Source organism: Nannobrachium achirus, assembly GCF_963921795.1.
Source record: "Nannobrachium achirus genome assembly, chromosome: 5".
In the NCBI taxonomy this organism is placed as follows: Eukaryota; Metazoa; Chordata; class Actinopteri; order Myctophiformes; family Myctophidae; genus Nannobrachium; species Nannobrachium achirus.
The window spans coordinates 42,633,653-42,646,152 of NC_137814.1; the positions used below are offsets into that span (position 1 = coordinate 42,633,653).

Genomic DNA, 12,500 nt, shown 5'->3' on the forward strand with positions numbered 1-12,500 from the left:
GGAGGCCAGCAGCAACCCCAGCTTCCCCAAGCTCACGGTAAGACCAGACGCACGGCCCAGGGAGAAACGGGATAGCGGAGCGCTTGAACATGACTGTTAGCAATTCGCTTTTCGATGGATCGAATAATCGAGAAGCTTTCATTATTTAAACGAAAATTGTTTTATATATCATTGAATCAACGTTAAAAATGATATTTTAAACTATTTTTGCCGTATTGTATACTGTTATGATCGATTTTATAAAAATCTGAAAAATCAATTAGTTTGATTTGATTGCATTGCACCCGTAGTTCAGCTACAGAAATGAACTCTTATGACCATCTCTCAACTCATTTCTGACCTTTCTCCCGCGTCTGCAGGTGGTGAAGCCGTTCATGGAGGGCTCAGCGGACATCCTGAAGGAGCAGCAGCAGCTTCCCGTGGGCTCCCAGGTCATCTGCTGGGACGGAAACAGCAAGCGGGAGCAGCCGCAGCAGCAGGCCTACCGGAGGCCCCAGGCGCAGCAGCAACCTTTACCAGGCGACAGAGCTCACTTTCCCGGGAGGACTAGTCAATGCGGGCCCAGGCTTCAGGCCGGCCGAGGGCCTCAGCCGAGCAGGACTAAGGGGCCCACTTATTGCAACAATAACTCTGCGCTTGCCTCGCAGACTGTGGCGGTGACGGCCACCGCGTCCGTCACGGTGGCCGTGCACCCCAGCCTGCCCGGGGCGGCGTACCAGGGCTACATGCACGAGGGCTTCGACGAGGACAGCGAGTCGGACTGTTTCGAGGACACTAAGAGGACTTGTAGTGGCAAAACGAACCTGTCCTCTCATAATAAAGACTCTGTTGTGGAGCTACACGACCTGGAGACTGTACAGAGCCAGACCACAGTGCAGCTCAGCAAGGCACAAGGTGAGTCCGCTCAGCTACTCAGCAGCCACATGACTGGACACTTGTTCTGTAATGAGTGGCTCTCAAACCTGTTCATTTCAATGGACCATTTGGTTCCATTTGTACACTCTCGTGAACATTTGTGCAAGTCTTTGAATATTTTTGTCTTCTAAATCCTCCTTCTAAATCAGTGGATCTCAAACTTTTTGACATGCATTTGGCGATCTCAAAATATGTTGTTCCAGGGACCCCCAGGAAGCAAATATTTGAGTTACAAATGTTCGCTTTTAAAAAGACATATTCAAAGAAGCACCGTGAGCTTGTATATCTGCTATTTTTCAATAGTTAAAGCATTAAATAATGCTAATAATTCATTAACTAACTCTGTCTCTTCTCTCTCTCTCTCTGTTTGCAGGTGGGTTGAGGATCCAGTCAGCCAAAGATTGCTAGACTTTCCGGCGAGCCCTGCCTCTCTCTCTTCAGGTGGGGCTCGCTCGACCCGGCTGACCCCCCCCCCCCCCATCCTTCCACCCCCACCCTTTCTGGAGCACCTTGACGCCTGAACACTTTGTTGTCTGAACTCTCTCAACCTTGTACATAAGAGCTCACCACGGAAGCCAGAGAGGATTTATTTCAAGAAGATATTAAGGAAGACAACGGACTCCTTTCTAAGAATTATATAAAAATCTACGAGTATATATTTTATTACTAAAAACAAAAAAGAGGGAAACGTATTTAAAAAGAGTACTGTATAACTTGGGTATAATCTCGTGTAAAGGTTTTTTGAGATGTTTTAAGATTATTTCTTCGCAGGGGGGCAGTTGTTGTTTGTTTTGACCGGCTGCCCCCCCCGCCGGTGTATAGAATGAGAAATGTGCTATATTGTAAAAAAGAAAAATTAAGATATGGTGCGCAGAAAGTCAGATGTTAATAAGAGACTATTGAAACATACAAGGTCAGTGTTGGAATATTTTTTTTGTTTTTTTTTGCTGCTACACTTCAAAATGTTTTTCAAGTAATTTGCCTTAAAGAGAAATGCAGTACCCCTCCCCCCCTCATGGTCGTGGCATACATACAAGTTAATTTAGGCCTAGAATTATTGAATGCTTTAACTATTGAAAAATAGCAGATATACAAGCTCACAGCGCGGCACCGAGTGCCGCGCTGCGAGCTTGTAGATCTGCTAATTTTTTTTTATCGTGAAAATTAGAATTTTGACCCGATTCTATAAGTGTCTTTTGAATCCTTCTAAGATTTTTTTGAAAAACCCCATGTTTCTATGTCAGCAATCTGGCTATAGCCGTCGTCAAAGAAAAGGTCCTTTTCACTTAACTGGAGCTCAGTTAGTCTGTTCTTGGGAGACTACTGTGTCAGTGGTTCTCAAACCTTTTCATGTGAAGGACCCCTAAAATGATATTTATTTGGCCACGGACACCCATCTCAAAATATTTAGTTCCAGGGACCACCCGGAAGCAAAATTTGAGTTACAAACGTTCGCTTTGAAAATACATACATTCAAAGATTTGCACACATTTTCACAACTTTTTCAAAAATAGCAGATGTACAAGCTCGTATATCTGCTATTTTTCGCTGGTTAAAGCATTCAATAATTCTAGGCCTAAATGGGTTTTAAAAAGAGTCATTATACAAGCTACTACACTGCCAGTGAGATTGGGGCTTTATCCGCTGCTCCTGTGACACAGCCTGTATCTCACACCGTTGTCAAAAGAATAACAACACACCGTTTTGCACTGTACAAAAAAAACAAACACCACGCGAGCAGAGAGAAATGCAGCGACTGCTGTTTATAGTAGTAACCATTGTGCCTTCATTATAATTTGTTTATTTTTTTTTTATTTTATTTTTTTTACCACAGCATTCATAACAGTATTATGTTTATACTCGGGTGTAAATATGCTATAGGCGTTTATTGTCGTTACCGTCTCGATGTCCCAGATGTCGTCCCCACGAATCGTTTTCTCCTTTTAGCGTACACAATGTCGTTTAAAACAGCCATGGTAAATTGTGTGTGGGTGTGTGTGTGTGTGTGTGTGTGTGTGTGTGTGTGTGTGTGTGTGTGTGTGTGTGTGTGTGCGTGCGTGTGCGTGTGTGTGGGTGTGTGTGTGTGTGTGCGTGTGCAGTCGGCAGACACGTCCCCACCAGTGTCAGCGTGCCACGGCTCCATGTGTGTCTAACGTGTCCTCTGCAGTTTGACTCATTTCTGTACATTATTACTTGAAGGAGCTTTTATGTTAATGTTCTCACAGTTGTTGTAAGCTCTAAATTGGGTGAGGTTGAGGTTTGTCACGGCTATTTGACAAATTGGTCATTCACCCAAGTCTATTTCGAAAGGGAATTTAAAAAAATCCAATGCAAAGGGATATATATATATTTGTTTTGTTTTTATTTTTTATTTTTTATTTTTTTTTATTCCACGTCTTTGCTGGCTGCTTTAGGGTTGCGTTATCTTGTTGGTGTCACTCGTGACGCTGTGCTATTATTATTGACATTGAATCCATGGGATAACTTAACGTGTTGTAGAATTCCAATGCTTGATTTATACGACGGTGCATAAGACGGGGCTTAACGCAGTAACTTGCTCTCGTCTTCGGAGTCATTCTATCATCTCTCACGTGTGTCAAATCAAGCCTCACAAGGCCAGCGTTCTCTTCCTTCTTTACTTTTATTTCTATTTTGTTTGTTATCGGTCACGTCACTGCCCAGGTTAAAATTGCAGGGAAAAACCTTTTAGTTTAGTTTTGTTTGTTTGTTTGTTTGTTTTTTACTTTATACTGTATTATTCAGTTTCTTCTTTTCTTAAAAGTGGCAGCTTGGGTTTCTTTTGTAAATATGAAAAATTATGAAAGAAAAATTGAGAAGCTACTTCGCCATCTTGAAGAATAAAACGGTGTGCAAACCACCACCACCATCCACAGTTTCATCCGACAGGATCAGAGACAGTTCAGGAGTTCAGTGACGAGAAGAAGAAGGGGGTAGAGGGGGTCTCCTGCATAGATTTGTAGTTTTATTTCAACAACAAAAAATGTTAATGTCTTGCCATATAAATTATTTATATTAAATTTTTATTTTTGTAGTTTGTACAGATGTTAGTCGCTAGACAGAAGTTCTATTTTTAAAGAGTAAATATATATTATATATAAATATATCTATTTGTTGCCAAGTTTTGTTTTGTTCTTTTTGTTTTTTTGCTTTGTTTTGCATTCTGAGGAGAAGAGGGTGTTGGGAGTTGCAGAGGGGATTGTGGGAAATGGAGGGAGGGACAACAGAAGAGGGAAGGCCTTTATTTGAGCTTTCTGATTTATTTTGTTTTTGTTTGTTTTTTTGTCTGGAGAGAAGGGTGCACTTGGACCATGAAGGAGAAGGTGTGTAGGAACTGACAGACTGACTGACTGACAGACAGACAGACTGACTGACTGTACCACCTTGTTTATAAAGTTTCTTTTAGGCCCTTCCTTCTTCATGTCATTTTTTTTGTTTTCTTTTTTGAAGTGTTGTCGATGTCTAAAACACTGTGACTTGTGAAAACTATGCTCAAGAAAAAATAAACCCTTGTGTGACTGTTATGTTCCCTCACCTGCTATAGAAATTTGACTAACAAAATAAATCCAATGGAGAAAAAGAAAAAACAATTAAGCTGTTGTTTCTGTGATCTTTTTTCTCAGTGGATTGTGTTGTGGAATATAATGGAAAGCTCTCATGGGTACTAGAAATGAGTGCTTTTGTATCAGGGTGTCTTTAAATAGTATCCTGTGTACATAAGACTGAAAGGTCCTTGCTCACCAGGAGCGACGCAAATAAATAATGATATTAAAATATGAAATAATCATACTATTCTGTCATAGACAAGTCATGCTTTGCCACACAAAAATACAGCATAGGATACATTCATCCATATACTGTATGTGTTTCCTCTTTGATACAGTAGCAATGATCTTCCTCTTCTAGACTTAGATGCCATTACTGTTTTTAGTGTAGTGGTTTAAAGTAACAAAATATATTTACTCAAGTACTGTAGCCTACAATACATACTGTATATCACATGTTGAGGTATATTACTTTACTTTAATGTAAATGTTATACACAAGTAAACACCCTAGCTAGCCTGCACCCAAGCATACCCTCTACGCCATACATGGGCAACTGGCGGCCCGGGGGCCACATGTGGCCCCCACCTTCACTTAATGCGGCCCGCAGGTTAATACCGGAATACTGATATATTATTGATTTCAACTGTTACAATTCCAAACATGACCTGCTTTAATTCCTTCAGTCTATATTAGTATGTTAATGACTAGTATAGTAGTATTAAAATGTATTTTTTATGTCCAATGTATTTGTATCTAAGTTCATAAAGTTAACGTGAGTATAACTAAATGCATTTCACATTGAATCAAAATGTTACATTTCAGGATTCCAATTAAAAAAAATACAAAAAACTAATTCAGGATTCCAATTCAAAAGAAGCAAAAATAGCCGATCTACAAGCTCAAAACGCATCGCAGCGCGATGCGTTTTGAGCTTGTAGATCGAGCTTGTAGATCGAATGACAAAGTTGGACTTAGCAATATGCAATGTGGCCCTCTGGAGTGAAGGTGGAAATATAGTGGCCCTCACCATCATCAAAGTTGCCCACCCCTGCTCTACGCCATTGCTTCTCAAAGTTTGGGTCTGGGAACCCCCAGGGGTCCTTGGGGGGGTTCCAGGGGGCTCCCCAGCCAAATGTGTTCATATCTAGCATCACAATCTGGCCCGTATAGGGCCATGACAAACTGAGGGGGACACGGTAGAGAGCAAAGAATAACAATAGTTTGATGTTCAAAAGTAACTAGATTAAACAGAAAAAGGCTGTGTAATAGCCTGTAAAATCAGTGATGTCAGCAGCAATGTGTGGACGTGTGTTCAATGTAGTGTGGGTTGTTGTAGAGTGTGTAAACACAACCAGAGAAAACTGAGAGAAATGAAAGGTGCTGTCATCTGGGAGAGAGAGGGTACGGCCGTCTTTTATATTCCCCTGAGCAGGGTTGCACCAAATTCTGGGCACTGGGTACAAGGATTTACTGTGTTATTTTGTGCTTTAACTATTGAAAAATAGCAGATATACAAGCTCACAGCACGGCACAGAGTGCCGCACTGCGACCCCCATCTCAAAATATTTCGTTCCAGGGACCCCCCAGAAGCAAAAATTGAGTTATAAATGTTTGCGTAAAAAATACATATATTCAAAGATTTGCACACATTTTCACAACTTTTCAAAAATAGCAGATCTATAAGCTCACATATACCGGTATCTGCTATTTTTCAATAGCTAACGTATAAATAATTAAGGCCCCTCCACCTTGGGCCCTAGTAACTCAGTGTCCCACTAACCCCCCCTGTGTCGCCCCTGCCCCTCGGAGCATGACCAGGTGCTCCCAATGCAATTAATTGGAAATACACAAAACAGGCCTGCAAGAGAGTGTCTGTGACAAGCATCAACATCATTTTAACCACTTTAAGCCTAATCTCGGACGATTTTGAACAACACAGATCTTGTATACTATGGGGGTCCCTGGCACAATGGGCTCTGTGGCCAAATACATTTGAGTGGTGAGAGGACTGAGTAGCAAATGATACAAACTTTTAACCCAAAGCCTAGTGTTTTTACACACCCAATACATCTCTCTAGAACCTTTGATTTGTCATATTTAATGATACACACACATGCACACAGATGGTTTCCATTTAGCATTGTATGGCTAAAACCCAAAATCTTTACATCTGATGTCTACACGTCTTTATATTAGTATTCCGTCCAGCCAGTTAGTTTCTCACGCAAGACATGCATGTTAGGTACATGCTAAGTACATACTGTACTGACAGTGCTCCTGACCAAGGCCTTAGAGCTGGTCACTGCATGCGTCACTACCCATGGGTAACATACAGAATAGTAACAGTATAGTATGATATAACTAGAATGAGTATGGTCAGTATCATGGTCAGTATCATGGTCAGTATCATGGTCAGTATGGTCAGTATAGTGGTCAGTATGGTCAGTATCATGGTCAGTATGGTCAGTATCATGGTCAGTATCAGGGTCAGTATGGTCAGTATCATGTCAGTATCATGTCAGTATCATGTCAGTATCATGATCAGTATCATGGTCAGTATGGTCAGTATCATGTCAGTATCATGGTCAGTATGGTCAGTATTATGTCAGTATCATGTCAGTATCATGTCAGTATTTTCAGTATGGTCAGTATATCATGGTCAGTATCATGGTCAGTATCATGTCAGTATCATGGTCAGTATGGTCAGTATCATGTCAGTATCATGGTCAGTATCATGTCAGTATCATGGTCAGTATCATGGTCAGTATCATGTCAGTATCATGGTCAGTATCATGGTCAGTATCATGGTCAGTATCATGGTCAGTACTAGTAAGACACCCGAGGGTGGAATGCGACCTCAGGGTGACATGCAACCTCGAGGTCGCGCCAATTCTTGACAATCTGGCCAACCACAGCGTTTCTCTGACGATTCTAGTTGTTGTCATTCTGGGGGGAGTTTGTTCATGTTTTTGTGAGGGTATCAACCCTAGGAGACACGGGGAGAACACGCAAACTCCACACAGAAAGGCCCTATCGCTCACACCCTAGGTTTGTTTGGCGATAGGGCCTTTCTGTGTGGAGTTTGCCTAAACATGGAGATGTGGTACAGAAGGACTCATATATGGTAGTGATTGGACAACATTCATTGTGATGGCACACTCACAGAATCAATTTTATGCCCATACATGGAGTTCCCTGACTATGTTATGTCAAAACATGCCCATATGTGGACATTACCAAATATGGGCATTTCCAGATATGTCCTTAATATTGATAACATTGGGACAGGGATCTCCATATATGGGCATGAAACGTATGTTAATTAGTAAAGCCAAGCTTGGGTTTGATGCCTTGGGATTTCTATATTTGGACATAAGTGTGTACCCAATAGGTCATCATCTGGAAAGGTAGGGTGTAAATCAGAGTAAAGCAGGCTTTTGAGCTTGTTAGGGCCAGCGATTGATGACATCAGAAATCCCCATATATGGGCATAAAGGGATTTTGCTTTTGGGAATACCCATATATGGCATTTTTATTTTATTTTATCCTTTATTAATAAAAATACATGTATGTATCCATATACATATGGAGTTCAATATTGATGTTTTTGGAGAAGGTATGTTGTAAATGTATGCTACTTAGTAAGGGGCCTCGGGTTAGATACTCTTTGTATGGCCTCTGGAGGTCCTTGGCGTCGGTTAGTAGTATGCCCAGCACATAAGATGTGGGACGTCACAAAGCCTGCGGCCATGTAGCATTTTCCATCAGGCCTGTTGGTTTTCACGCTCCAGTGCGGCGTTCATGCGCTGCAAGTCCTTGTCCACAGCCCTACGGTCCTGGTGGCCCTTGGTATTGTTGATATTCTGGAAACGCTGCCATTGACTTGCATCAATATCCGCAGGATCAAGGCACAAGCCTTGCAGTGACGTAACCCTGGAGCAGCCAACGTAAGTCATTCCCGAAGCGAACTCCTTCATGCCAATGTCCAGGCGAACCTTTTGAAGAGTAAAGCCCTGGCTCTTGTGTATCGTGATGGCAAACGACAGACAAAGAGGAATTTGAGTGCGTGTGTACATCTCGTGTGAATTCATCCCCCTGAAGGTGTGCGTCGTGATGGGCATGGTGCGCTCGTAATTGGTGAGAAGTATGTCATGTGACATCACTTCCTGTACAGACAGTCAGACAGACAGCCATTGACTCCGGCCTAACAATGGCTACTTTCTATGACGGTAGTCCCATATGACATGATGGACTGGACTATCTCCATCTCCATATATAGTGTTATCCACATCTCCATGTTAGGACTCATATATGGGCATAAAAAGTATGTCATGTGACATCACTTCCTGTACAGACAGTCAGCCATTGAATCCGGATTAACAATGGCTACTGTCTATGACGGTAGTCCCATATGACATATTGGACTAGACTATCTCCATATATAGTGTTATCCACATCTCCATGTTTAGACAGCCAATGACTCCGGCCTAACAATGGCTACTTTCTATGACGGTAGTCCCATATGACATGATGGACTAGACTATCTCCATATATAGTGTTATCCACATTTCGTGTAGCCGCCCTGTACAGGAGGTGATGTCACAACTCGCTGACATCACACTGACATCACAGAGGATACGGACGGTCACGAGGATACGGAAGGAAGGAAGGACACTCAAGCGACACGGTTCTTCAGAGTATATGCGACCTTCGGTCGCTGTCATGTCGGTATCATGGTCAGTATCATGGTCAGTATCATGTCAGTATCATGTCAGTATCATGGTCAGTATGGTCAGTATCATGGTCAGTATCATGGTCAGTATGGTCAGTATCATTTCAGTATCATGGTCAGTATCATGGTCAGTATGGTCAGTATCATGTCAGTATCATGTCAGTATCATGTCAGTATCATGGTCAGTATCATGGTCAGTATGGTCAGTATCATGGTCAGTATCATGTCAGTATCATGGTCAGTATCATGTCAGTATCATGTCAGTATCATGGTCAGTATCATGGTCAGTATCATGGTCAGTATGGTCAGTATCATGGTCAGTATCATGGTCAGTATCATGTCAGTATCATGTCGGTATCATGTCGGTATCATGGTCAGTATCATGGTCAGTATCATGGTCAGTATCATGGTCAGTATCATGGTCAGTATCTGGTCAGTATCATGGTCAGTATCATGTCAGTATCATGTCGGTATCATGTCGGTATCATGGTCAGTATCATGGTCAGTATCATGTCAGTACTAGTAAGACACCCAAGGGTGGATCATGTCAGTATCATGGTCAGTATGGTCAGTATCATGGTCAGTATCATGGTCAGTATCATGGTCAGTATGGTCAGTATCATGTCAGTATCATGGTCAGTATCATGGTCAGTATGGTCAGTATCATGGTCAGTATCATGTCAGTATCATGTCAGTATCATGTCAGTATCATGGTCAGTATCATGGTCAGTATGGTCAGTATCATGGTCAGTATCATGGTCAGTATGGTCAGTATCATGGTCGGTATCATGTCGGTATCATGTCGGTATCATGGTCAGTATCATGGTCAGTATCATGTCAGTATCATGTCAGTATCATGGTCAGTATGGTCAGTATCATTGTCAGTATCATGGTCAGTATCATGGTCAGTATCATGGTCAGTATGGTCAGTATCATGTCAGTATCATGGTCAGTATCATGGTCAGTATGGTCAGTATCATGGTCAGTATCATGGTCAGTATCATGTCAGTATCATGTCAGTATCATGGTCAGTATCATGGTCAGTATGGTCAGTATCATGGTCAGTATCATGGTCAGGATCATGTCAGTATCATGTCAGTATCATGGTCAGTATCATGTCAGTATCATGTCAGTATCATGGTCAGTATCATGGTCAGTATCATGGTCAGTATGGTCAGTATCATGGTCAGTATCATGGTCAGTATTGTCAGTATCATGTCAGTATCATGGTCAGTATCATGGTCAGTATCATGGTCAGTATCATGGTCAGTATGGTCAGTATCATGGTCAGTATCATGGTCAGTATCATTGTCAGTATTGTCAGTATCATGTCAGTATCATGGTCAGTATCATGGTCAGTATCATGGTCAGTATCATGGTCAGTATCATGGTGAGTATCATCAGAGACATGCTACTAGACCACTGCACTATTACACCTTCAGACTCAAGAAGTGTCCCTTAGTGTTTTGAAGTGTTTTATATTAGTTTCACAAAAAGGCCAGGGGTAGTTTACAGAATGTGCTATATAAATACACTCTCCATACATTGCCTAAGAATCATAATTTACACCCAATACTGTAATCTGTATGTATAAAGTACTGCAGGTTTCCAAATCTTCCGAAGGATTATTTTTTGATATGAAACTACATGTCCATTCAGCAGAACCGGTTGGTGTTTTTGGTGTTTTTAAATCCATTGTGTTTGTCCCGTCACAGGTGAAGTAACACTGAGGAGCAGCTCTTTACCTGCCTGGGAACGATCCACTGATAGGGAGGAAGACTGTGATCACTGGCTTCCTGGAGTAATGTTGTGACTTGTCTGTCTGATTCCCTGCTACCACACACACACACACACACACACACACACACACACACACACACACACACACACACACACACACACACACACACGCGCGCGCGCACACACGCGCACGCACACACACACACACACACACACACACACACACACACACACACACACACACACACACACACACACACACACACACACACACACACACACGCGCGCACACCAAGGCCCACCTGTATAGATGAAAGGTAGACACCGTTGAATTCCTTCGCTTCCCACACAAGAACTCCCCCATTTGTGGAGTACAGAGTGCAGAGTACAGTGGTCCATGTCTGAATCTGATACCTCAGCCTTATTGTAGGCTAGTAAAGGCTACACACACACACACACACACACACACACACACACACACACACACACACACACACACACACACACACACACACACACACACAAACACACACACACACACACACACACGCACATACTGTACACAGAAAATCCTCAGCGTTCATTAAACTCCGGACACTCAGGGTCCGCTTGGTTACATCTGTACACTCTGAGTTACGAGTGGATACATTAACACCGAGGAGGATTTTATGGTTCATATCTGGAAACTTTAAAAGCTGTTTCCAGATATGTTTTTAAACATGACATTATGGAAGCGGTAATGAACCATACATGGTGTGATCTGTCAGTGCTCTGTGTATCGGCCAGGCAAGCCATCTAAAGCAGTGGTTCTCAAACAGGGGTCCGAAGGCCCCAGCTAATTGATTGATAGTTATAGGTAGGACATGGATCCTTATGGCAGGGGTTCCCAAACTATTTTGTCTCAGGGCACCCCATAAATATTGTTTTAATCGCACCAAATTCTGGGCCCTGGGTACAAGGTTTCACTGCGGTCCCCCATGAATGTTCTTCATAGGGGGAGGGGGTTTAACCATTGAAAAATAGCAGATTATACAAGCTTGTAGATCTGTGAAAAATCTTGAAAATCTTGATAGCAGATCTACGAGCTCGCAGCGCGGCACCGAGTGCCGCGCTGCGTATATCTGAGCCTGCATATCTGCTATTTTTCAATAGTTAAAGAATAAAGTAATTAAGGCCCCTCCACATTGGGCCGAACTTTTTTTTTTTCGAGAGTTATGACTTTCCGCTGTGCATGGCTTTCCGAACTCTAATTCAGAGTGCTTTTCAGAAGAAGCGAGTGACGTCATTTTGTAGTTGAACCAGACTTTTCTGACGAAAGGTTGGGTGGTCGTAGCCTGATAAATCAGTCCACACATTACCACCCCCTCTTGGTGGGTGGTGTGTAGTGTGGACTGACCCCGGAGATTTAATATTTTATTTCTTCTCTGCCCGAGGAGCGGGCGAATTGAATGGGCCAATCAGGGTTGTATGCTTGGGGCACGTGGTTTGGCGTCTGGTGGATTCCCAAGGCTGGTCCGGTCCCAGCCCCCCCCCAGCCCCCTCCCTTC

The 12,500-nt window shown here is 42.5% G+C and overlaps 1 protein-coding gene across 1 annotated transcript in view; it reads left to right on the forward strand.

Annotated features, from left to right (window-relative positions):
• The window catches only part of ptch2 (patched 2), a gene marked incomplete at both ends in the record, with an annotated part of 48,527 nt that extends 47,204 nt beyond the window's left edge, over positions 1-1,323 (forward strand). Inside the window, 3 exons of the mRNA XM_080725803.1 lie at positions 1-37; positions 360-894; positions 1,289-1,323. The exon at positions 1-37 is cut by the window's left edge and continues 402 nt beyond it. Coding sequence (XP_080581929.1) covers positions 1-37; positions 360-894; positions 1,289-1,323 — 607 coding nt within the window. The remainder of the gene's footprint in view (positions 38-359; positions 895-1,288) is intronic.
• Between the last annotated feature and the right edge of the window lie 11,177 nt (positions 1,324-12,500).